Source organism: Gopherus evgoodei, chromosome 11 (genome assembly GCF_007399415.2).
Source record: "Gopherus evgoodei ecotype Sinaloan lineage chromosome 11, rGopEvg1_v1.p, whole genome shotgun sequence".
In the NCBI taxonomy this organism is placed as follows: Eukaryota; Metazoa; Chordata; order Testudines; family Testudinidae; genus Gopherus; species Gopherus evgoodei.
The window spans coordinates 71,548,183-71,573,804 of NC_044332.1; the positions used below are offsets into that span (position 1 = coordinate 71,548,183).

The 25,622-nt window shown below is 41.8% G+C and overlaps 1 protein-coding gene across 40 annotated transcripts in view; it reads left to right on the forward strand.

Moving 5' to 3' along the window:
• Positions 1 to 25,622, forward strand: part of CLASP1 (cytoplasmic linker associated protein 1) — a 292,383-nt gene that overhangs the window by 151,771 nt on the left and 114,990 nt on the right. For 24 of the 40 annotated variants that reach the window (XM_030581023.1, XM_030581026.1, XM_030581022.1 and 21 more), the window contains 12 exons: positions 2,579 to 2,731; positions 3,748 to 3,821; positions 4,790 to 4,882; positions 6,413 to 6,558; positions 8,361 to 8,496; positions 10,381 to 10,451; positions 11,895 to 11,954; positions 13,374 to 13,451; positions 15,671 to 15,838; positions 17,322 to 17,371; positions 19,147 to 19,317; positions 21,000 to 21,023. In XM_030581023.1, the coding sequence (XP_030436883.1) occupies positions 2,579 to 2,731; positions 3,748 to 3,821; positions 4,790 to 4,882; positions 6,413 to 6,558; positions 8,361 to 8,496; positions 10,381 to 10,451; positions 11,895 to 11,954; positions 13,374 to 13,451; positions 15,671 to 15,838; positions 17,322 to 17,371; positions 19,147 to 19,317; positions 21,000 to 21,023 (1,224 nt within the window). The remainder of the gene's footprint in view (positions 1 to 2,578; positions 2,732 to 3,747; positions 3,822 to 4,789; positions 4,883 to 6,412; positions 6,559 to 8,360; positions 8,497 to 10,380; positions 10,452 to 11,894; positions 11,955 to 13,373; positions 13,452 to 15,670; positions 15,839 to 17,321; positions 17,372 to 19,146; positions 19,318 to 20,999; positions 21,024 to 25,622) is intronic. The other 16 variants (XM_030581027.1, XM_030581031.1, XM_030581042.1 and 13 more) reach the window with 3 other exon arrangements.

Consider the following 25,622-nt stretch of genomic DNA (forward strand, 5'->3'; position numbering starts at 1 on the left):
ACAATTGCTAGATTATTTTTAAGTTAAATAAATGACAGTCTAGATGGACATTAATGCAACTGACACAAGATGTATAGTATTAGATAAAAGTGCTACTTTTGAAATAATGCAGAATATCTGTTACCTGGTTATATTTATAGTAATGATTTCCTCTTGGGTGGTAATATATATAGTAATGAATCTTTTACTTGATATCTATATATCTCTCAATAAGAATTTAAAAGTAAATGTAGTTGGAGTGAAATTCACCTAAAATTCTGGACAAGCCTATCCTCACTACTCCATGATAAAGATTTAAATGGTGAGGGGGCCTTGTGCAGGCTCACCAGATGCTGGGTGGAATTTCACCCATCGACCCTATTCAGTCCATCCCTATTTACTGAAATACTTAAGCATTCACTTCACTTGAGGCATATGATTAAAGTGAAACTTATGCTTAAAAGCTTTGCTGAGTGAGGAAGGACGTAGGCAGGTGCTTATATGGTTTGCTGAGTTGGAAGATAGTGACTAATGTATGCCCAGAACTGTTAAATGATCTCTGCTCTCCTGAGTCAGTGGAGTGATTAGTGCTGAATGTGCTCAACCCCTGGCTGGAAGTGACCCTTCTGGCTGATGAAAGATGGAATTGATGGGGTCCAGCCAGAGGGAATCATGTTCAACCTCCAGACAGAAGGAGGTGGGTGCAAGATGACAGGCCCGGCTTTCAGAAGTGCGGGGCCTGATTCGAATACCTGGCGGTGGTCTGGGTCTTCGGTGGCACTTCGGCGGTGGGTCTTTCACTCGTTCCAGGACTTCTGCGGCACTGAAGGATCCGCCGCCAAAATGCCGCTGAAAACCTGGAGTGAGTGAAGGACCTGCTGCCGAAGTGCTGCCGAAGACCCGGACTGCCGCTAGGTGAGTAAAAATTAAAAAGTTAGGCACTCTTCTTTAGGGCATGGCGCCCTCTTAGGTGTGGGGCCCGATTCAGGGGAATCAGCCTAAAGCCATCCCTGCAGGGTGACCACTCATCCTGAATTGGATGGGACAGTCCCGAAATGCAGAGTTCAAGTGCTGGTCCCAGGCTGAATGATTCTGGGACAACATTTGTCCTGGATTCCCTGTGGCACTGCCCTGCGCCTGCCTGAGCCTCAGGGTCAGCGCCAGCCTCTTCCTGGTGCGTGCGTGTGCGTGACCTGAGGTGGGCCTTAGCCCCTTTTCGTCATGAAGCCGTGCCCCCTGCGCTTCCCCCCCCCCCCCCCCACGAGACCTCACCGCCTGGCCAGGCCAGAAGCTGCAGCCAAGCAGTAGTATGAGCCGCCCAGGGAGCCTAGGTTACTATGGGGAGCCTTGGACCCTCCACCTGCCCTGGGCAGCACACCCCAGGGGGTGGGGACACGGGCCAGGGGCTGGTCTTGGGCATCCTGTCCTCCGCCCGGGGCAGGTGGAGGTCTGGGGCTCCCCACAACAGCCCTGGCTCCCTGGGCAGCTCTTGCTATGGCCCGGCTTTGGCTTCTGACCTGGCCGGGGCTTCAGGGAGAAGAGGAGGAGCAGGGTGTGGGAGTTTGGGGGGGAGAAAAGAGGTAGACTGCAGGGCCCACAGAGGCAGGCGGGGCTCCTACATATGTCCTACTTTTGCCTTTTGAAAAGGAGGCCACCTTAGATGGGCGTAATGTGATCCTGAAGGGCTGTGTGGTGGGAGTAGATCTGGGGGGAAACATAGTAGAACTCAGTCTGATTTTCTTAGCACACAAAGCCCGGGTTAGCCATCCAAACATTTTACACCTTCCGACTGTCTATGTAGCAAATTGTCATTTAAAAACAAGTTAAAGTGGATTTAGGGCTTCTGAAAGTTGCACGATTCACAGCCCTGAAAGCCAGTGTCTTTTATTGATCCATAGAATGCAGGTACAGCATGGACAGTTGCTGTGTGATCTTCCCCACACTGCCCTTCTGAGGAGCCTCAGGTCTTGTCTACACCAGCACTTAAGTCAATGTAATTTACATTGCTCTGGGGTGTGAAAAACCACCCTCCTGAGCGACATAAGTTAAATCAATTTGAAGTGCTGTCTACACCAAGCTATGTTGACATAGCTTCCGCCTCTCATTGAGGTAGACTAATTACATAGGCGGAAGAGCACTCTCGTTAACATAGTGCTTCTTCACCATATGCGCTATATCAGCACAGCAACAATGTAGACAAACTCTCAGTTCTGTTGTACAGTCACAACCTGTAGCTGAGGATCTGTGGGCCCTTCAGTCCTTGATCCCAGCTACGATGACAAACCACTGCCTGAATTCTCAGTTACACCAAGGCCTGCCTCTTTACTCCTCTTGAGGTGGAAAGCTGTAGATCTCCTGAGCTGACCAGCTCCTTGAATTTGTATTTAGAAAGGACAGTTTAATGCAGGCATTGATCATAGCTTGTTAGTTTATTCTTTTAAAAATAGCTTCAGTATAAAGCCTTTAAAAGCTGTTGAAGTGAGAGCTATCTCCAGTATTCTTGCAGGAAATGCACAGAGCACTTGCTCTAATATAGGCACACCAGCTGGGAAATATTTTATTTTCACCTTAGTTATGGCTGAATGTGGTTCTTCCTCAGATAAAAATTTTGATGATGAAGACTCTGTGGACGGGAACAGACCTTCCTCGGCCAGTTCATCTACATCTTCAAAGGCCCCTCCAAACTCTCGCAGAGTTGGCATGGGGGCAGCTCGCAGACTTGGGTCTGCAGCTCTGGGCTCAAAGTCCACAGGTAAGGCAATATCACACATTGGGTGAAACTCACCTCTCTGTAAAGGGCTTGCACAACACCTAGGCACTGCTGCAGTCCCATTTAAGCCTTATTTTGAGGACCTAAGGGCGGCATAGTCCTTGTGCTAAGCAGGCCCTCTTTAGGGTGGTGAATTGCTCTGTCTGAGAACATGAGACTTATACTGGCTAAGCACCAATAATGTGTTCTGGAAGAGTGGACCTGCAAAGGATTCCCACATCCAGATCCACATAGTGAGCTTCAACATTGTGTTTGAAGCAACAGTGTGCAGTGAGTGATCCACTTTTTCCTCCTAAAAGAACTGCACCTCTGTAGTCAAATAGCTTAAATAACACAGGCTGTTTATTTAACAAATAAGGTAAAAAATGTATGTGCTGAACTCCAGTTTCATACAATTTTAAACAGTTGGCAAATTATTGTTTTAACATTTGTGCCACTTGACCTCCAGCTTCTGATGCTCTAATTAAAGAGTGAAAAGAAAACTGAACAATGACTCTGAATTTATTTGCAAATTGCAACTAAAGGAAACTTTCCTGATTCCATTCTCAAACGATAACTGTCATCTGAATAATGTCCTTAAGCCTTTTCCTTTTCTCCCCATCTCTGTATCTTCAGTCTGTGGACCTGTCAGGAGATCCACACATTCATCAATTATAAATGGGACTAAATACTTTAAGAGAAAAACTCCCTCGTAGCTTAAGTAAATATTCCATCTCATCTTTTCAGGCAGCACCCCCTAACGGTCGAATGGCTTCCTGAGCGAATTTGTAATGTGCTCTGTTATGCCTAGGAATTGAAGGATGCTGTGTATAGTTTGTGCTTTGCTTTGAATTTCCTTGCCTTTATTGTTTCCATTACAGCTGTAACAGTCTTTCCATGTAGGTTTGGGGAGTGTGCGACTTCTTTCTTCTTTGGGTCCTTTCATAACTGAGCATATTTTTAGTGATTATACTGTTGTTGATGAGAAGGGTGCAAAGGCTTTTTCATTTATCTGTCAGCAGCCAAAGAGGGAGCTGGTGCTGTTGATGAGGAGGATTTTATTAAAGCATTTGATGATGTCCCAACAGTTCAGGTAAGAAGAAATACATTTTAAAACATTTAATAATAACAGTATAACGCAGATGTCCAACCCAATCCCACTCTCATTGAAATCAATAGCTGAAGCCCATTAACTTCAGTGGTGGCAAGCTCTAATAAAGAGGGAGGCAGAGGAGTAAAGTGATGTTTTCATTTTCAGATTTCAGTATGTTTAAAGCTACTCTTCAGCTTTTTAAATGTTGTCTGTTCGTATGGCTAATGTGCTATTTTGGGACATTCTTTCAAACACTGGAATGTAAACAGTGCCAGTAAAAACCTGCACTTACAGGGCAAGTAGGTCCTTATAAGCATAAGCAGCAAAGAATCCTGTGGCACCTTATAGACTAACAGACGTTTTGGAGCATGAGCTTTTGTGGGTGAATACCCACTTCGTCAGATGCATGTGACATGCATCTGACGAAGTGAGTATTCTCCCACGAAAGCTCATGCTCCAAAATGTCTGTTAGTCTATAAGGTGCCACGGGATTCTTTGCTGCTTTTACAGATCCAGACTAACATCCCTCTGACACTTATAAGCATAGTTACTTATTGTGCCAACAAATATGGGTGTCACTTATGCGGTGGGTATTTTACACACTTTGAGGGCGTAATTTATGTATCAAATTTTGTTAATTTGTCTCTCTGTATCTATTGGTGGTTTTGTATAACCCTCTAGAAGACTGTTTTAGGTATGACGTTGACTTCAGAAATAATGCTCACTGCCTTTAAATTGTAGAGCTGGTTAATAGTCAAAACATCCTGTATGGCCATTAAATATTTCTTAATTTAGTGCAGTATATTAGTCCCTTAGAGTCTAAGAGCCAGATGCAGTACGTGGTTTTTTGCATATGGTAGTAAAGAATTCAGGAATGAAGGAGGTTAGAGGTTCAGTTAAGAAATCTTCTGATTCACTGGAGTAAGTATTTCTTTTATCCTGATAACATTTTCTTTTTTAATTCACAGATTTATTCCAGCCGAGACCTTGAAGAATCCATAAACAAAATTAGGGAAATCCTATCGGATGATAAGCATGACTGGGAGCAGAGAGTATCCGCAGTAAGCATTGGACCTATATACTAATTAATTTAATGTAAGGTTTTTATGGGTGAAGTTCATCCCTTTGCAGAGTGTCAGCACAAGGTCTGTGCGCCACTGAAGTTGTCTAAATAGAGCTGATGTGCAGTTTAAGTGGTGCAGTGACTATACTGGCCCTCTGCATGGAGTGAGTTTCACGCTATGGGACTAAATTTAAACTCCTACATCAAGGAAACCATGAAGTATTAGGTTTATAGGAATGTAAGTATCATGAAGAGGCATCATATTGAATAAGTCATCATACATTTAAGATATACTTAATTTTTTCAAACAAATAGATAAACCTAGAAAATCGCTATTAGACTTGAGTGAAATTTTCAAAAATGACGTTCAAAATGCGCTCCTTTTGGGTAGATGGATGCACGCAAAAGTCCTGGTTCTTCACTGCCTTCTAGGCTGTATAGTGATTTACACCTGTGCAAAGTGGGTGTAAAACAGTTTGGTCGCATTTTGTATCCATGGGGCACAGGTGGAAATGACTGCATGGAGGAGCACAGTGACAGGAAATCAGACCTGTAATGGACATGCTGAGTTTGAGTCTTAATTATAGACAAACTCTAAGTTACACTGATGTAAATCTGCATAAGACCTTTTCTACGCTCTGGGTTTCTGCCACTGGTATAAATACAGTGATGTAATTGTATTGATGCAAATTCCCTGGCATACTTGTCCAAGCAGGGCATAGTGTAGCCCTGACGTACTTGTCCAAGCAGTGATTTGCACTGGTGCAGTTTACCTCAGTCTGAACCTTGGTTCCGAAGTCTAATAGTGAATTGATATTGGTGCACCATGATTAATTTTTTGCATTGGCATAGTTACTAAAACTAGCTCCCTAGGCTGAAATTCTGACCTCAGTGAAGTCAGTGGGAATTTTGCATTAATTTCATTGGGGCAGGATTTCACTCCTAGTGTAGACAAGGCCTGATTCTAATGAATTCAGTGTGGATGTTCCAGATTTACACTGGTGTAACTGAGATCAGAATCTGAGTTGTGGCTTTTCAAGTCAGACCATCTTTTTAATGAGAGCTGTGAGAAGATTATAGCTTTTCAATGCATACAATGCACTTGAGTGTTTCAAGATGTTCATTTCCCTAAACGTAAATGGATGGAGGGCATGGAGGAGCAACCTTCAAATTCTTTGACTTGTTTAAATGTCCCAATAACTTTAATGATACCATTGTAAAAGTAAATGTCTGGCTTGCCACGTTTTGTCATTGGTCAAATTGTAAGTGACACTTTTGGATTCCTGCAGCATGGCCAAGGCTAACGTATGAATGTTCTTACATTTATTCAATATGTTGATCCCTGAAATATGTGATCTTAGATTGCGTTAAGAACCTGTTTCTCAACACATTCATATTTTTACAGGGAAGTTGAAAAATGAGTGCTAGTTTTGAACACAATTCTCAGTGTTTTTATTTCTCATTAATAGATACCAGTGTGTCTTGCTATTTTGTCACCTGTAAGTCCTTAAATCTTGTTTGCCAACAGCTGAAAAGGATTCGATCCTTACTATTAGCTGGAGCTGCCGAGCATGATAACTTCTTCCAACACTTACGCCTGCTGGATGGAGCATTTAAATTATCTGCTAAAGATCTGCGGTCTCAGGTAGTGCGAGAGGCGTGTATCACGTTGGGGTAAGGAATACAAAGCTCCACATTCTACACTGTGTTATACAATTAGTTTTGATAAAAGGAGGCGATCCTGGCTCGAACCCATTTGTGATGTTGTTTGGCCTTGTCAGTACTGGACAGACAAAGTGGCGTTAGAACTTGGTTTTTGCCACAACCATTTAAAAACCATGCTCATGCGGTTCATTAATCATGGTTGTACAGCCTGTGGGGATGGGTTGCATATGGTGATGGTGTTTGGAAATGTTGATTGGTCAAGCCTTGATCAGCTTTAACCTTGGAAAGCCATTACTCACATTATGGACCAGATTCAGAGCTCAGTTACGCCAGTGTCTATCTGAAGTAGTTCCATTTACTTCAATGGAGTTACTGTAGATTGATAACCAATGTAGGAAAGGGCAAAATCTGACCTTATGGGTTTATTGCTGGCCAAAGCTAGCTTTAAAAAAATCCTCAAAGTGTTTCTAAATTATTCAAATTCAAAATAGTTCATGTAAAACCACAGAAATATTCGGCGATCACAATTAGCTCTAGTGTGGACACCACAGATTTATTTATTTATTTTTAAATTTAAAAAAGGGAGGTGGAGCTCTTTGGTCCTGGGCTCATGACCCAGGTATGCTTGCGACATTCTAAGGGTCAGTTCACAATCAAACAGGTTTGACTGAGTTATGCATTTCTGTAAACAGGCAGAGACAACAGAGCTCCTGTTGCAATGCCTGGCCTTTGAGGAGTTGAGCACCTCGAGGGCCCATTGAATACCATGGAAGTTGAGGGTACTCAGCACCTGGCAAGTTCAAGTCCATAATGCTGTGAAATGCTTTACAATAGTATAATACCACAATTCCAAATAACAAAATGGAATGTGCCCTGAGTATCTGAATCCAATAGAACAGAAGTGGGGGGCCATATTTTGCTCTCCTTGACCCCACATTTTAAATTAGTGGGGTTGCATGGAGTGCGGAATTTGGTCATGGCTAACGTCTGAAGGATCAGGCCCACAGTGGCTAATTTCATTTAATTCCATTAAGTTACAATGTACTCAGTAGCGAGGGGCAAATTGTGGATGCTTTATGTGGAAAACACGTGAATATTCTGACCCTTAGGAGATTGCAGAATGGAGTTGAAAAGTTCCCATTTATCCTGGGTCTGTTAAGGCTGGAAATGCCAACAGAATAGCTTCTCTTATGATATTTCACACTCTCACTTTCTGCCTGAGCTGAAGTTAGCAGGCAAGGAGGCAGCATAACATTGAATAATAAAGACAGAAATATGAAATGTGTTTTGTCTTTGGGTTCAGACTGAGTTTGGGGTGAAAGTACAGGTCAGTTCTTATTTTCTGTGGGCTCGTTCCCCCATCCGTAGTGACTGAATGTTGAATACTGCCAGAGCAGTGACTTTGAAGAAAGGGAACTAGAGCATTATTAATAATCATTTATGAAATTCACAAATGTCAAGGCAAGACAGAAGCTTGCCAGAAAACGGAATCTGAAACTGACAAGTGCTAGAAAACCGAGTCATTCAGCAGTGCCCTATAGGTTTGTTAGTGCATCTTTAACAGGGTGCCAGTGATGTGGTGAGCTTCCATGCTGAATTTATTCCTTGTTAAAAATCTGGATGAGCATAAAGCATAGCACTGGTTTGAGATGAAAACTGGAAAATGTTTGAGATATGTCTTGTTCTTTCTTCTTTGGTGGAGTTAGAGAGGAGACTGCAAAATCATGAAATAGTGCATGTCAGATAGTCTACATTACTATGACTAGCATAATCTAAAGCATATTTACCAGCATTTCTTAACTGTTTTTCAGACATTTGTCTTCAGTTTTGGGAAACAAGTTTGACCATGGGGCAGAAGCCATCATGCCAACCATCTTTAATCTGATTCCTAACAGTGCCAAAGTCATGTCCACTTCAGGTGTCGTAGCTGTTAGATTAATCATCCGAGTAAGTATATATCAGAACAAAACTTGGTCTTATAAAGGCTTAAATCTGGGATCAGATCAGAACTGAGGAGAGAATGTGAACATGACCCTGGTGAAAATTAGCTTAAATAAATAGATTATGCACCTAAATGTTGCAGAACTTGGCTATGAGACTTCTTCCTTGAATCTCATCTGGATATGATATCTGCATTCAAACAGTACCTTATTTTTGTTGATCCCCGTGTCATGTCTTAGAAAAGGGAAAACTATTTACTGAAATAGTTCAAGAGGGGAAAAGAGACTGACAATAAATGAGGAGTAATAGTTTGTCCACTATCAATGGAAGTTGCTTCTTGGTGGCTCTTGTTTATGAACCCAATTTATGAATCTAGCAGTTTACTGACTAAATTGTTCAGTGCAAGTTGTGTAGCCACCTGAAGGAAGAGCATTCAGATGCTAGGGACACTGTTAATTATAGGCTGCTGGCTGGGTAGCATTTGGTGTTTGGGTGGCCATTAGCTTGTAGGAAGGGGAAGGGACAGGGGCAACTCCTCAGATTATCATTAGCAGTCTGGCATTGAAGCCTAGCAGTGATATTTTGTATCATGAAGACCTTGTTCTGATGGTTCAGGCTGCAGCATGCTCCGTCAGATGCATCCTAGATTGTAAGTAGAAAAGAAAGTGGTTCTCATAGTACTAAATATTAAATATAAATGCTGTTGATCAGCAAGTGAGGATTTAAAGTCATAACTTTCCAGGTTGCTCTAGATTCCAGTTCCAAGACCTAACCGTGTTCATATTTACAGGCTCGAAGATCATTTAGGAATAATTTCATCGTTTACAGGGTATCCCTCTGTGTTACTTTGTATAAGAAAAATGGAAGTACTCCATTTCTTTATGCACTATTCATTATTCTGAATGATGGATTGTGTGATTGGAGCATGAGGGTTAGGAATCAGGACTAGTAGGTTTAATTCCTGGCTTTGCCTCTGACTCACTGTATGACCTTTGGCAATTCTCAGTGGTTTGAGCATTGGCCTGCTAAACCCAGGGTTGGAGTTCAGTCCGTGAGGGGGCCACTTATGGATCTGGGGCACAGTCAGTACTTGGTCCTGCTAGTGAAGGCAGGGGGCTGGACTCGATGACCTTTCAAGGTCCCTTCCAGTTCTAGGAGATAGGATATCTCCATTAATTTAATTCACTTAGGGGCCAATTCTGCACCTACTGAAATCCAAAGCCAAAACTCCCATTGACTTAAGTGGTACATGATCAGGGCCCTACCTCTCTGTCCTTTGGTTTTCCTATCTGTAAAGTGAGGTTAACAATATCTACATATCTGCCTCAGAGGGATCTTGTGAAGCTTGACTGGTGATGGTTTGCAAAGGACTTTGACAGTGAATGACAAGTGCTATCAGCATAAGATATATTAGGGAAACTTCTTTGCAGAAAGAAAGGATTTTTACCTTTGGAGAGTTGCGTGTATGTTTCTCTGAAGTCATTTTTAAACCACTTTTGCTTGCCTTCTCATCCTTATATAAAGAGTCTTTGTAAGCACTGCATGGACAGTGCATCTTGCCTAAGGCCATTAATCAGCTAGTGTGGCCTCTGCCCGGTGATGTGGCTAGCATGCTGTGGGAAGCCTTGGCATACCCCACTGCTGGAGATTTCTGTCTATTGATGAATGTGAGTCTCACACGGCACAGTGACTACAGACCCGCTGGAGCCTGTTTCCATAAGTGTGAATAAGGATGTCTTTCCTAAAAATATTCCTTTATTTATGGGCTAAATTTTTTAAAATGAGCCAAAATGAGTGTGTGTATGTTGGCTTTAGGATGACTAAGAGAAATTGGCTTCACTCCCACATATCTAAAATGTAAAGGTTTTTCTCCTGTTTCTCTTGTTCTAGCATACGCACATCCCTCGGCTAATACCCATCATAACCAGTAACTGTACCTCCAAGTCTGTTGCAGTTAGAAGGTGAGAATGAGGTTTTAACTTTTCTTCTTGTTATCAATGGCTTAAATTCACTTCCTGTTTTGTTTTTTTTTTAAAGGAAAAGCTGAGTTTTTCAAAGTGATGTAGAGGATTTATCGGCACATCTTCCCTTAACTTTAATGGATGTGTCTGAATCCCCTAGGTTGCTATGAAAAATTCATACGAAGTGTTTTTTTAAGAAGTTGCACACTGTATAGGAAAGAATCACTGTTTCTGTTCTTGAAAAGGAAGGACGGCCTTTAAATAGAAATCAGCTGATTTAACATGTAGGGGGGAGATAGGTGTCAGGGCTGGCTCCAGGCACCAGCGAAGGAAGCAGGTGCGAGGGGTGGCCAGTGGAAAGGGGTGGCAGACTGTCCGTTGTTGGGGCAGCACGTCCGGGTCGGCGGTGGCAGCAGTTTGGTGGCAGCTCAATCGGGTCCGCTTCAGTCTGCAGCCGCAATTCGGTGGTGGGTCCTTCACTGTCTTCCTCTTTGGCGGCACTTCAGCGGAAGCTCAGTCAGGTTTTTTTTCGCCACCTGGGGCAGCAGAAAAGTTGGAGCCGGCCGTGGTAGGTGTGGGTATACTGTACAGTTGTGTATATTTGTGCATGTTTAGATATTGCTATAATATTATCCCATTAGTTTGGCTGCCCTCTGAGGCCTCAGATATGCTCCTATTTTCTACCACCAACCACTTCTGTGGTACATTTCCTTGAGACCAGAGTGTAAAAGTCACATTCTCTGAAATTCAATGGCCTGAGTTATGCAGGAGGTCAGACTGGATAATCACACTGGTTGCTTCTGGCCTTAAAAATTGATGAGTATTTCCTTTCTGCTGTCTAGCTGGAAGACCTGTGCCCACTGTCTTTAGCTCCAGTCTCCTCTAGCTGGACAAACAGAAGTAAGAATGATTGGTGACTGTGTCACCTACTGACGGCAGCTCTGTCACATACCTTAAGCAAATCACTTAACACCTCTGTCCTTCATTTTCTATTTGAAGTACGGGGATGAGAAAATACCTTCTTTTTGGACTTGATATGAAGCGTAGTGTTTGTAAAGAGCTAGCAACTGCAAAGTAATATTAACTTTTGATCTTCTCTATATCTCACTGTGCTTTGTATTAAAAAGAATCAAAATCAAAAGCACCCCACAAGTAATATTCTACAGCTGGGGTCCAGAGCACTGTTTCAGACAGTGGTGACATTCCAGTGTTTCAGATCATTACTGTAATGTATGTTCATATTTTGTAGTGTAAAAAACTCTTTGTAGAATTTGAGCTTTTTAGATGCACTAGTATGTTTAATAAGGGGGTCACTGCTGATTTTGGTGTCCAGCTGGGCCCCATAATGATAAATGACTGTGTGGTTGCAAGTCCACTAGAAGCCATATGCCTCTTTATTAGCTTAAATAGCTCAGACAGTATTTCTCCTTTACCCACTTTCAGGCGCTGCTTTGAGTTTTTAGATTTGCTGTTACAGGAATGGCAAACACACTCCCTAGAAAGGTAAGATCTGAGCATGAGCGTCCCTTCGGGAGAAGCGATTTGTACTATGGCTTGAAACATCCCACCTTCACTGCTAAAATCTGTTTCTTCCTCATTCAAAAATAAAAGGGAAAAAAAGTCCTCTGAGGCCCTGTGTACTCCTGCTTAGGCGCAGGCTGTTGGGAGAATTGCTGAGGCCTCCCAAATATTGGAGCTTCTAGTGGCACCACAGGGCTACAGACACTATTTCCTAAAAGTGTTGTTGAATGGACAAGAAAAATGGGTCCTCTCCAGTCAGGCTGCAGAGAAGATGGTCACTGAATTCTTGAACCCTACCACTCTCCAGATTAAACTCAAGCAAGGGCATCTCATATTTTCCTGACTGAAAACAAGTGGCAGAGAGAAGCTAGGCGTGGGAGAAGGGACTGGGATTGGCAGAAAAGAAGATCTTAGGCATTTCAGTTTCTTGCTGCAGGCAAATACTGTGTGGGCCAATCATTCCAAAAGATTGCTATTCCAAAGTAATAATGCTATGGTAATTCCAGATAGTAAAGCAGTAATACTATTCTAAATAGCCAGTTTTCCCTATATTGTCCTATATGTTTAAGAGCTGGATTGTTCTGGTATGCAAAGAGGGGAGCACACAAGGAGCCTTTTCCTTCCCTTATGCTCCCACCCTAGATTTCTGGCCTTAAGATCTGACTGTTGCAAGTCAGAGTGCAGTTGTGCTGCCTGTGTTCACCCAAGCCTGGGGAGTACTCCCTTCTACAACCACTGGGGCTCAAGCCATCCCGAAGGGGTAGGAGAAGCTGACTGTGGGCCCATCACCTTGTATTATTGACTGATGATGCTGGACATATGCAGAGATTGGAGCAGGCTGCAGACTCCTAAAGGATGGTATATCATGTGCACTGGTGTTGGGGCCCTCTGGGTGGGACTTTGCCTCCCAGGTGCCAGACATAAAGCCAGAATAGCTAGTTTAAGGCTGACACACAACTAATAGGAACATAATAAGAGAATAATATCTGTAAGACACATTATGGCCATTTAAACTAACAGTCTGTGGAGAAAGACAAAGGTGCGGGGAAAAGGAAAGGTGATTGATCCTTACTTCATTAACCCAAATTGCCCTGGGCTACTTTAAGAGTTAAGAGATTATTTTTACACCCTTATAGTTTCTATGGTAACTAAGGAATGACCTCTGAAGAATGTAGCTTGGCTCTTGTTTTCCAGCAGCAAGGAGTGAAATAAAGCTGACTTGTAAGAATAAATAAATAATTCCCATAAAGAATGTTATGTGGAAATGGGAGAAGCTGTGAAGTGCTCTCTGTTTGCCGAGAGTGGGGAGAAATCACTAACCTTTGCAGACTCATCTATGAGTGCAGAGAGGTTTTCTGCATCTTTACTCACCAGCTGAATAATGTTTTCTTCTGATCTCAGACACATCTCAGTATTAGCGGAAACAATAAAGAAGGGAATCCACGATGCGGACTCTGAAGCCAGGATAGAGGCAAGAAAGTAAGTGGATTTAAAAAAAAAATAAGCATCACTTTATAAACACAGGATGGTGTGCGGTGGAAAACTGAAGCTAAGACAAACTCGCATAGGGCCTGTTCCTACTCCCATGGCAGTTGATGGCAAAAGTTTATGACTTCAACAGGAACCGGAGTGGACCCACAAAGCAGTCAGCATGATTTTATTAATAAAACCCCAGCCATACACTCATTGCTTGTTTAGATTCTGATCATTTTACATTGTTGTTTAAAATTAAATCAATGTGTAACTTCTTTTTCTCCCAGCGTGGATTAATCCATGTGTTAACGTATGTTCTTAGAAGCACACGAGCATTTTGCTAATTCTTACTTATCTGCCACCAATATAATGCCTAGATAAAATCTGGTGGTTTCATTCCTGTTCCCATTAAGCACTGGGTTGCCAAAGGGCAGTGAGATTTGATAGCCAAGTATCATTTGATTTCAGGCCTGATTCTTTTATCTCATGCAAAAATCTCTTTGTCCTTAATGGAATTTTTGCCTGAGTAAATATTACAGGATTGGGCTTATCATTGCTTTCTAAACTACTACAAAATATTATAAACAACCAAAACCACTGTCAGAGTTAATTAATAAAATACAATTGTGAGGCAGCATTATTTTGCCTTTCTTAATCACTGATATAGAAATCTCATTAATTTGCAATGATTTTCCCTGTCACAAGGGATATAGAAAAGGTGCTGCTGTATTTTCAAAAGTGTGTGTATGTGTCCATGGGAGGTTATCTTGGTATACTGAGAACTTGTTCTTAAACTAAGCACCCCCAAGATTCTAGGTGAACTTTATATGGAGAGAGAAAGCTGTTGTATAGTGCATTTTACATTTCATGAACTTGTTTAGAAGAATCAAATGATTAAATGCTACACTTCAAGAAATGGTAGTTCATAGTAGGAGTGGGTATTAAATTATTTTGGGAAGGGGCATTTTCTCCAATCATGAAAATACTATAGACACCCTGGTATTACAGCAATGTGGCTAGGTAACCCAGATAGCTAGTAGCTAGGCAGACTCTTTGAGGATTTATTGTGAATGTCTAATTCTCCTTTATTTTTTTCTTAATTAATATATTGCCAGTGTTAAGATTTAAATGTTTGCATTTTATCCCAAAGAGATTAAAATGCTGACGACTTCCTCTGTCTGGGGAGCAGCTGTCACGGTCAAATGGCTCTGGATTAATTTGCATTTATTGATTTTGTTCTTAAAGTGTCCTCCATTCTAATCCTGAAAAGTGCCTGTAACTCCTATAGATTATAACAGGAAGTAAGGATGCTCAGCATCATCCAGGAGGCCATTAGTGCCACACAAGACTGGTCCCTTTGTGCTGAAATGTCTTTCTTTCTGTCTTTCTGTCTTTCTTTGAGTGGGCTAGATCCTGAGAGATGCCTAGCCACTCTCATTGAAGATAGTGAGAGCAGCGAGCTCAGCCACTCCCTAAAATTTGCCTCAATAGCAGCCAAAGTTTACTCCATGGGATTATGCAAAGGGTCAGGATCATCTCAGAGATAATTGTCAGTTGTGGGTTGAAGCTTGCCATGGGGTGTCTGTCTTGTCTAGTCCCTCCTGCTCTTGCGGGCTCCTGGTGTTCTTCCTGACTGCCTGACTGGAGCTGTGATATCTGGGTATAGACTCTGCCCCTTTCTGGTGCTATGTGCGTTCCTGTGATGCTCTGCACGGTGTACACCCTGCCTTCCCACTTCTGGTCAGTGTGTCGTGTGTGGAATTGCTTCCTCAAAATGCAGCGGTAGCCTGCGTGGTATGTTTCAGATGCATCACAGAAAGGCTGCATCATTGAACTGGTTCAGGTTTCATAGGGGTAGCCTGTATCAGTCAAAACAACGAGGAGTCCTTGTGGCACCTTAGAGATTAACACATTTATTTGGGCATAAGCTTTCATGGGCTGTAACCCACTTAAGGCAACTCCCGTCTTTTCATGGACTGTATATTTATACCCGCTTACTGTATTTTTCACTCCTTGCATCTGATGAAGTGGGTTCTGGCCCATGAAACCTTATGCCCAAATAAATTTGTTAGTCTCTAAGGTGCCACAAGGACTCCTCGTTGTTTTTACTGAAATGGTTCAGTTAAGCCATTGCCATTGGGGATGGACGTCTCCTGTGACTGAGCTGCTGTGGCTCGTCAAATGTTACAAGGAGTTTCAGTGGTATATTGGGATCTTGTTTTCAGATGTTACTGGGGCTTCCACAATCACTTCAGCAGAGAAGCAGAACACTTGTATCACACGCTGGAATCCTCCTATCAGAAAGCCCTGCAGTCTCACTTGAAGAACTCAGATAGCATAGTGTCCCTGCCTCAGTCCGATCGGTCGTCCTCCAGTTCCCAGGAGAGTCTCAAGTAAGTCTCTGTACTTTATTACCACTGATTTTCTTGACTAAACTGCAGCTACACCTACATGTGAGTAACTATGACATTGCACTGTTACCATTCACAACTTCATGCTTAACTTTGTGTCTCATCTCTCTTATCACTGTTCACATTTATTTCTTGTCCTCAACATTTGACCAGCTCCAAAATATGGCATATGAGGTTTTTGGCAGGCAAGATATTAACAAAAAAACCCCCACACTGCTAAATATCCTGGAGTCAGTCTTGAATCCATAAATAAGTGGACAAAAGGCTTTTCATTCTCAGCCAGACAGTATTAGTCAACCTTCCTAACTTAAAAAGACACTTGTTTGGCCTGGAATTTTTCATGCTTAGCCTAAAGCCAGAGAAGTGAGTGTATCTGTTTGTCTTTTCTTTTTCTTGTAAGAAGAGAAGTGGCCAAGCTAGATATAAATTATATAGCTGCAAAATGAATAGCTTTTCTACTGCTTTTGTGTATCTTGGCTGTTTTTGAAGGGACACAGTCAAAGAATTTAAACTCAAAATTTGCCCCAGCTGAAAAGCATTAGAATTTTTTGAGGACTGTCCTATTACAATATGAATTGTAAAATCCACCTCCATCCTACAAAAAAATGTATAAAATACATTTGTCACTATTTACATAGGACCTGAAATCTTCTTTTGCTCTGTTAATGCTCATGGTAATTTTTTCATACTCTTTTCTAAGGAATATTATTGAGCCTCAATATTTATATTTAAACAATAAATCCTGTTAGTCTATTACTATATGTAAATAGTTGTCTATTACGAACCCTTTATGACTATGTACTCAGCGGAGACATGGGGACAGCTTCTAAAAAGTAATTCCAGGTTTGTCATGGTAATCATATAACTGCATAAATATATATTTGATATATTTAAAAAGAAAATGAAAGAGGATCAGGCCAGCAGTCTAGCAACAGCAGGAAAGTGTTGTGGGAGCACAGGGAGAGCTAAGTAGACATTCATCACCCAGACTAGACTGGCTCCAAAGCAAGGGTTTCAGTGCAGCAGACATCAGTGATGAAGGACCAGTGCTGGACTGAAGGCCAGTTCTAGATTAGCAGAGAGGGGAGTAGAGAATAATCACCATTGGCAATAGACTCTTCGTGTACCTTTGATCACTGAAGTCCCTTGGAGCATATACGTGGAGAGCTCTGAAAACAAAGAGGGCAGATTTGAATGAAATCCTGAAATAAGTGGGGAGCCACTGGAGATATCTGAGGTTGTGGTCGGAATGGTTGTGCTTCTGTGTGTATAGCAACATTTGTCACACCCTGGAGTCTGGAGAGTGGGGTCATGATTAGGCCACTGCTATTTTTAATAACCAGTTATAAATGTAGTAATATAGAACAAAGCCTCCTAAAATATGATGGTATTTTTATAGCCAAGATTATTGGTGACTCAGAAAAGATCAGTTAGACTTTCATAAATGTTTGTGCTTAATTTCTAGCCGTCCATTGTCTGCCAAAAGAAGTCCTACTGGGAGCACTACATCCAGAGGTGAGAGCAGGAACTGGAGGATTTGTGATGAAGTACAATAAAAGACTCAAATATTTCAGGGTTCAAAATAGTGATTCTGGTTATAATGAAATCTTCATTTACTGTGAAGTTGTTGTTTTGACCATTAGTCCAGTCAGATACAGCTGTTCCTGTGGTCACCAGCATATAGTGGAGGCATCTTATGTGCATGTCTCCTTTTGTACTAACTTCCAAATTGATCAGAAAAATGCTTTCACCACTGGACACAAGAGAGGTCTGGACCGTTTCACCATCAGAGCCCTAGTGCACTTGACTGCACTGGCAGGTGGGTGGACAAGAATACCTAACAGGCCTTTTCCAGCTCTGATTTTTGTTTGGCTTGTAATAGCCACCATCTCAGTGTCCACTGTGTACCCCAGTCCAGGCAGGGTATCCCACAGAGGCCTTTGATACAATCAGAAGTAATGTTGAGCCTACTTGATCTTTTCCATCAAGACTTTCCAGCATGTAGAATCTTCAGAGCTTTGCTTTGGTTCCAAGCACTTGCAGCTTAATGCCTGAAGGGCATACGCTTGGATGAGAACATCAGTGAGTGTGGGGAACAGAAAACCTTCATGAGCAGATGAGGTTACTGTTAGCAGGCCTGTTAACAGTAATCTTCAAAGTGCAGGGCCCAGACTAATTGATTTGATCCCACTTTAATTTTGCTACTAGATACCGTCAGCTGAGAGCATAAGGCTATGTTTTAGTCATGGGTATTTTTAGTAAAAGTCATGGACAGGTCACAAGTAATAAACAAAATTTCACAGCCCGTGACCTGTCCATGACTTGTACTATATAGCCCTGACTAAATCTTGGGTGCTGCACGTGCTCTGGGGTGGGGAGGCAGCCCAGGATTCCTGCGGTTGCTGGGGGAGGCAGCCGCCTGGGACCCCTGTGGCTGCTAGGAAGGGGGAAAGATTTGGTGGGGCTGGTGGGCTCCGCACGGCTCCCCGGAAGCAGCGACATGTTCCTAGGTGTAGGCATGGCCAGGCAGTTCTGCACACTGTCCCTGTCACAAGCACCGGCTCTGCAGCTCCCATTGATCATGGTTCCCCGCCAATGGGAGCTGCAAAGCCAGTGCTCGGGCCAGGGGCAGCACGTGGAGCTGCCTGGCCACGCCTCTGCCTAGGAGCTGAGGGACATGTTGCTGCTTTTGGGAAGCCCCATGAGGTAAGTGCTGCTCGGAGTCCTCACCCCATGCCGGGCCCCAACCCGATGCCTCATCCCACATCCAAACTCCTGCTGCTGTTTGGAGTGGTGGTACGGTGGCGCGAGACTGCCCCAGCAGCGGCTGGTGCGGCTTACCCAAGGGCTGTCCTAGGCCAGCCATATTGGCTGCTGCAGAAGTCCCAGAGGTCCTGGAAAGTCACAGAATCCATTACTTCCATGACAGATGCCAGCCTTACATATAAGTAATATATTTTTTTGCTCACAGAAACCACTGCAGAACAACACTGTGAATTAGCTCAAAATAAAGAGAGACCCGGTGGATGAGGCAATATATTTGAATGGACTGATGAGACTAGGGGAAACTGTACTTAGGAAAGAACAGGGCACTGGTAATGAGATACTGCCTCTGTGAGTACATTGTGCATCATGGTCTTTCTGGCCCTTTACATGAGCGCAGAAGTCTCACATAGGGAACACTTGAACGTTCTTATTCAAGTGCTAACTGGGTGCTTTGAAACAAAGAGTCAAATAAATTAATCCTCACTAGTCTTGATTGTGTATCTGTTCCCCACCCCTGTCTAAAGCCTCTACAGTGAGTACAAAATCCGTGTCAACCCCAGGATCTCTGCAGCGGTCTCGCAGTGACATCGATGTGAATGCAGCAGCTAGTGCCAAGTCAAAAGTAACATCTTCTGGAGCTTCCACCCCCTTCAGTTCTGCAGCGGCCCTGCCCCCAGGCTCGTACGCATCACTAGGTGAGCCTCTGTGTTCTCTTCTCCAGTATTATAAACTACATGAATTTAGTATTAGATGGCTTGTTCTGAATTTAAGCCATGTCTCTAATGCGATGGTCACTAGCAGTCCAGAACCAGTCTGTGCTCTGTGGCAACTGAGGCTAAAGAAAAATACATTTCTAGAGGGAATCAGCCTCGCAGGAAACACAGTTTGCTTTGAAACACTTTTCTTTCTTTCTCGGTTTTCCACTAACCAGCACATTTATGTTGTGGAGAGATGTTGTTTTGACTCTGACAGTCCAGGGGATGATACTTGCTGCCCAGTTCACCCTGGAACTAAAGAACAGGTTTACTGCAAGTTGTTTTATGCTTTGGGTAGCATTAAGAATCTCTTAGCTGCATTTGACCCTGAGCTAAGGAGCTGTCTCTTCATATAAGTAGGGATAGAGCAGGAAAGAGACGAATCTGACTGATACGTGAGTATGATTTAGTTACTTTTTCAGCCTATGTGAAAGGCACAAGTTCACCTTCCTCCACTCAGGCTCTTTTTGAGGGTTGAAATCATGCATTGTGTTCCTTTTGTCATTTTCTGTTGCCCCAATTTTTTCATGCTGACAAGTGAAGTCACCATTTGATTTAGAATCTACTTTTCAGGTGGCACCGCAGGCTTCATGGATGAGGAAATACAGTTCAGAAACCACTAAAAACAGTTGCTTGATTTCTTGCATGGTTTCACTTGTAAGTTTTCATTAGCCTAGATTTGACCCAGGGAGAGCTAATTACCTGAGCTCGGATATAATTCTATAATTTATTGTCATTTACATCAGCCTTATACTGATGTAACTCCATTGACTTCTACCAGATTAAGTGATTATAGCAGGTCTCTAACTGGTATGAGACTGGATACCCTTGCCTCCTGTCATGTAGATTGCTGACCTTTAGCTGTATCAGTTGAAAGTTTGACTTCATAGCATAGGATATCCTTGCTCTCTTGTCAGTGTAATGAGAAATACTATATGAATTATGTTAGGATATATTTATATATTCCTTTTGATGACAGGCATCACTTACTGCTAAAATCTTTGTCTTCACTTCAGTTCATTGGCCCTGTTTGGTTCAGTGGTTTTGTTATTAAGTGTTTGCCCTGGCTTAAATTAGTTGTTCACATTGACGTCATGGTGCAGTGAGAACTGCAGACAGAATGCTAGAGTTAAATGCATGTTTCTTGTCATTTCCCAAATGTTCAGAGGCTGAATATAGGAAAGTGACAGTGCTCTATTAGTCTCACTCCAAAGCAGAGTGTGTTTGCTGCTCTTCTCTGATACTCTATTTCTTGTTTACATGATACATGGATTGGATTGGCGGTAAAGGGAATTCCTTTCCTTTTTGCCAGTAGAAACATTGCATGTGCAATTTCCTGCAAGAGGAATGGATAAGGCAAGCAAAGGAATGGGATTTAGCAAAGCTTTGTCTTTAATACATCATTGCAATGGGACCAAACTAATCTGATTCTAAGACCTGTTCAGATGCTTCATGCTTTGAGTTGCTGATTAACCAATTTTCTTTTCCGGTTTCATTTCTTTAATTGTATTGATTTTTTTTTTTGCTTATTTCTGTAGCTAATATACAGTGCCCACTTCTGTTAATATTACTAACTCTTCCCTATTTACCCTCTCCTTATTTTTTTTTAAATTTGCCTAAAGATGGTACTACCACTAAACCTGAGGGTAAGCAGTCTGTCTGTGTGACTGAGGTGTGTCTACAGTTGTACTACCCCTATCTGATCTCTGTTCTCACAAAGTGTTACCTGGTTCTCATCTGTGCTCACTGGTGACCTGCATGAAGTGTTGCATGGTTGTTTGGCTTATTATGACACCCTTAGGGATATGTCATTTTCTCTCCAAGATCCTCCTGGAGCTTAGGCACCAATCTGATTTTATGACTCTTGCTTCCAATCTTCATGTGAAACTAGTTTAAAAGCAATGTTGTATACAAGTCTCCATGCTAAAAAGGTGCTGTTGGTTGAAGGTGACCTACAAAAGGATAAAAACAAAGGCTTGTGCTCATCTTTGCTTCATTGAGATGCATAAAGAAGGTCTGCTTTGTTGTTCTAGAAGAAATTTAGGTCATGTCTACTCTGTTTTTTCAGGGAGACTCAGGATGACAGGAGAATTAGTGAGATGATTATACTGCAAATACTAAGGAAGTGAAAGCTGGGAAAGGAAGAGATATTTATTCAGCCTGTTCAAACCTCTGGGTTTTGTTTGTTTTTGTTGACTTTCTTTAACTCCTGTGCCTAGTAAACGGTTGAGAGTGAAGAGTTTTTTGTTAAAGGCTCAACACCCTTGTCTCTCCATTTAATGGTTGAGAGAGCTCCCACTCCAGTTTCTCCCAAGAAGCCATTTTAAAAAATGATTTTCAGGAAAGACAAGTCTTAATGTTCTTGATATTTCTGTGGTAAAAAGGCAAGCATAAAACTTTCTTTTTGTGGGGGAGGGAAGGGAAGGCAAGGAGGACGCGGGTGTTCATGACAAAAAAGCCATTAAGCACAAGCTCCTTTTTTTTCCCTCTTTTGCAAGTCACCTTTTAAGGGATGTATTATTGATTTGTGGGACCGTGTGTGAATATCCTAGGTGGCTGTTTGTATTAGAATGTAGTTTCCCAAGAAGCACCACCATGTCATTGTGATGTCTGTTTTTCCCTCTGATTTCTGATAAACTGATATATTATTTATAGGGATAGATTTCTCCAGTCTCCTGAGCTGAAACAGAGTCTTGGTGTAGAGATATGAACTAGCTCTTAATCCAGTGCAAGCCTTTATGTTTTAGGATCCATCAGTCATCTTATTGGTTTAAATCAGTGTTTCTCAACCTTTTTCTGCTGGTCACCCTCTTTGTACTTAAAAAATAATTGGGGTGGTCCTCCTCACCCCTCTTCCCCCCCCCCCAAGTTTGCCACCCCTTACCTTAAGCTTGGGGCTTCGAGCTATGCACACACCCACCCACCATGGCTCAGGGCTTCGGCATTTTGTTTTTTTCCTTATTAGAATATCAGTCCTTATCTAGACTGTTTTTGCTGGAGGACTCTGGAGACAAAAACATGGAATGCAAAACTTTTATTATATTCTTCATATTTCAAATGTAAAATTTAACACCTACCCACTCCAGCCTCTTTGTTCTGTACAGTATCCCCTTTGGGGTTCTCTTTACATATCATAAAAGATAGAAACTCATTTTTTAGGTCACCTCTAAGTAGCTATTTTAGAATCGCCGAGTTTTTCTGTGCAATGTAGATTGACCTTTGCAGTGCAGTGCTCATGAAGTATACGTGTAGTCTTCTCAGAACCAATATCTCAGATTAGGAGAAAGCCAGAAGTGGGATATGCCAGTTACATAAGTGCAAGTTAAAAGGTGAATATCAGACCATAGATTTAAAAAAACACTGTTGCCTGGATAGCTCTATAAAGCACCGTGCTTGAAATGTACCATGTGCTGAAAGCCGTCACAGGGCCTATGCCCAACTTATGTCTTGTGCTGTCCATCTGCGCAAAGGTGAATTGGGCAGTATATCCAGTTAGTACCCACTGCTGCAGCCCTTTTGACTATGTAGCTCCTTTGCTCTTCACTGGGAAGTGCGTATGCAGAAAGGTTGCAAAAATCAGGCTTTGTAGAGCTATACAAATAGTTACTATGATCCAAATAGCTGGCCATGGCTGTGTAGAAACTTTCCTGAGGTAACTTTCCAGTTACATTCCGTGGAGAAACAAATTCTGAGCTTGCTGTGCAAACATTGTTAAGATTTCTGTACTACTATCCGTGGAGCAGGACTGGTGGTTCAGAACCTGCAATACATTAGGCTCTGCTAACAGCTCTAAATTTCCAAACAGATTGTGGATAGGTGTATTGTTATGAAGTTGGGAAGCTCAGATGGGATGAGTTCTGCCCCTCTTTGGGCAGACGTTGCAGTTTTCAGTATCTTTAGTAGCCCAGCAGTCATCCAGACTAGTACAGTTTTTTCAAATAAAAGTATTGTTATAATACGGTATAATGACTTCTCCTCAGACGTTTATAGGAATTTTGAAGTCATTCTAAGCACAAGCTCACACATCTTACAGAAACCAGGGGGTTGGGAGCAAACAAATTACTTGCAGCTCTTGGCTGTAAAGTAGTGTGATTTGTTCCTATCAAGAAACTAGCAGTTAAGTTTCATGTTAAAAAATGCTTTGAACTGATGCAGTTAATCTGTGTGGGCCAAATTCAGAATTCGATTACAAGGTGTAAATATGGAGTAACTCCATTCCAGTCAATGAGGCTTTCTTTGGATTTATGCCATTATAAAAGAGATCAGAATCTGACCTTATGTAATTTTTAACATACTGTGAAGGGAACATGTGTATTGGTTTTTTTTGTTTTTTTTTTGATCAGGGAAGAAATCATCTTTCCAAATAACCTTCCTTCCCTCCCCAGGCCCACAGATAACCACATGGTCTTGATTTGATTGTGTTTTTCCCGGAGTGAGCATTAACACATACTTTACAGGGTAATCTGATGCTCGAAATAAATTTGTACATTTATTATGTCTCTATCTGCACTATCTGGATATCTCCTTTTATAAAGGATCTAATTTTCATCCTAGTTAACCTTTAAATATATTTTGCAAACAAATGACTACAGTAAGAGAGCATGGATTTATTTCAGTGTTCCACATATCTTAAAAAGAAGGTAACTGATTACCCATGACTATATTTACATGTATATCCAGAAACTTTGCTTTTCCTTCTGCCCCTGTATAGTTGTGAAACCTAGTGACTCCAGTTTTGAAACAGATTTTCTGTTAAAGAAAGGGACTTTGTAAGGACTGTACTTTCCCTTGCCCGTTTTGCCTTATTTCCAAAGTGAGCACAAACATAACTCTTCAGACACTAAAGACTAACCTCTCCCATAAAGGGAAGAGAATGACATATGGCTATATGAATTTTGTCCACTTGGAAAAAAAAACCAAAAACCCGTAATTGTTTAGTGGGTTGGTTAATGTCCCAAGTTCATACAGAGTGGTCAGGTGAGTGATAAATACTGTTTATTGAGCCTCAACAGAGCACTTGGAGAAGCAAAAAGTACAAGAAGACGTCGTCCCTTCTCTGTCCTGTTATCCTTCCTTTCACAATACTCCGATGGAGTTTAGCCTGAGTAAGGGCTTTAAGATTTGTCCATAAATCTGGATGAATATTGTAGCTGAAACAGGGATACTTAGATGACGGATTTCTTTCCTATTTTGGTCGGTGGGCGCGATCCATGTCATACTTTTGGCAATCTGGTTATTTGGTTTCCAGGAAAATGTACTTTATTTTACCTAATTATTTAAGCAAAGCAGCACCACAGCATTGTCGTGATGTGGTTCATTCAACTCTCTGTACTGTGGAGGTCCTACATTTTCAGCATAAAGTCCGTTGATAACCTTGGATGCATTGAGATTGCTTGCATGGTAAGGCACTTCTTAGCATAAATAAAACTGGCAAAATCTGGTGGCCCTTATGTTTGTAAAATAGGACTTCTACTAGATGTGGCTGGAATCCATATTGATGCTCATTGTAAACTCATTTATATGAATAACTATATAGTTGATAACCCTTAAGCTTTGTTTTACCAGTAGATGGGCACAGATGCCATCTAGCGGTGAATCAGTCAAATGATTCTCAGAACCTGCTACAGACTTTTTTTTAAAATCTTTTTCATCACATGAAGGAGAATTGGCCCGCTCGTGTAGATACGTGAGCTGACACAGAGAGAACATCAATTATCATCCGTGTTCATATCAGTTGCTAACGTGTGATTGTTGTTATCTTTTTCCAAAAGCACTGAGTTGATTAAACTGTATTATGGATTTATTTTTATTCATTTTCAGACAGTGCACTAAAAGAACTCTCCTTCACAGTAGAGCATACAGGCTAGATCCTCAAGGTACCATGCACTTCTACCTCCCTCTGCATCCAGTGGGAGTTGAAGATGCTCATTATCTAACAAAAGGAGCTCAGAACCTTACATGATGAAGCCCTTGAGATAAGAATTGTTCAGAAGAAATCCTTTTGTGTATGTCAGTGTGTGAATACTTGAAAATGACCAACCTAAGTGTTTTTAATATATCATGTTTATATACATAAATGAATAAAGTTATTTCTGGCTTGAGACATTGGGCCAGATTCTGATCACAGTTATGTTTTTGTAAATCTGATGCCACTCCACTGAAGTCAATGAAATTATGGTGGATTATTTAGATAATATCTTAGAAATATATCTGCCTGATCTAGCTATTTCAATTTACCAAATTTC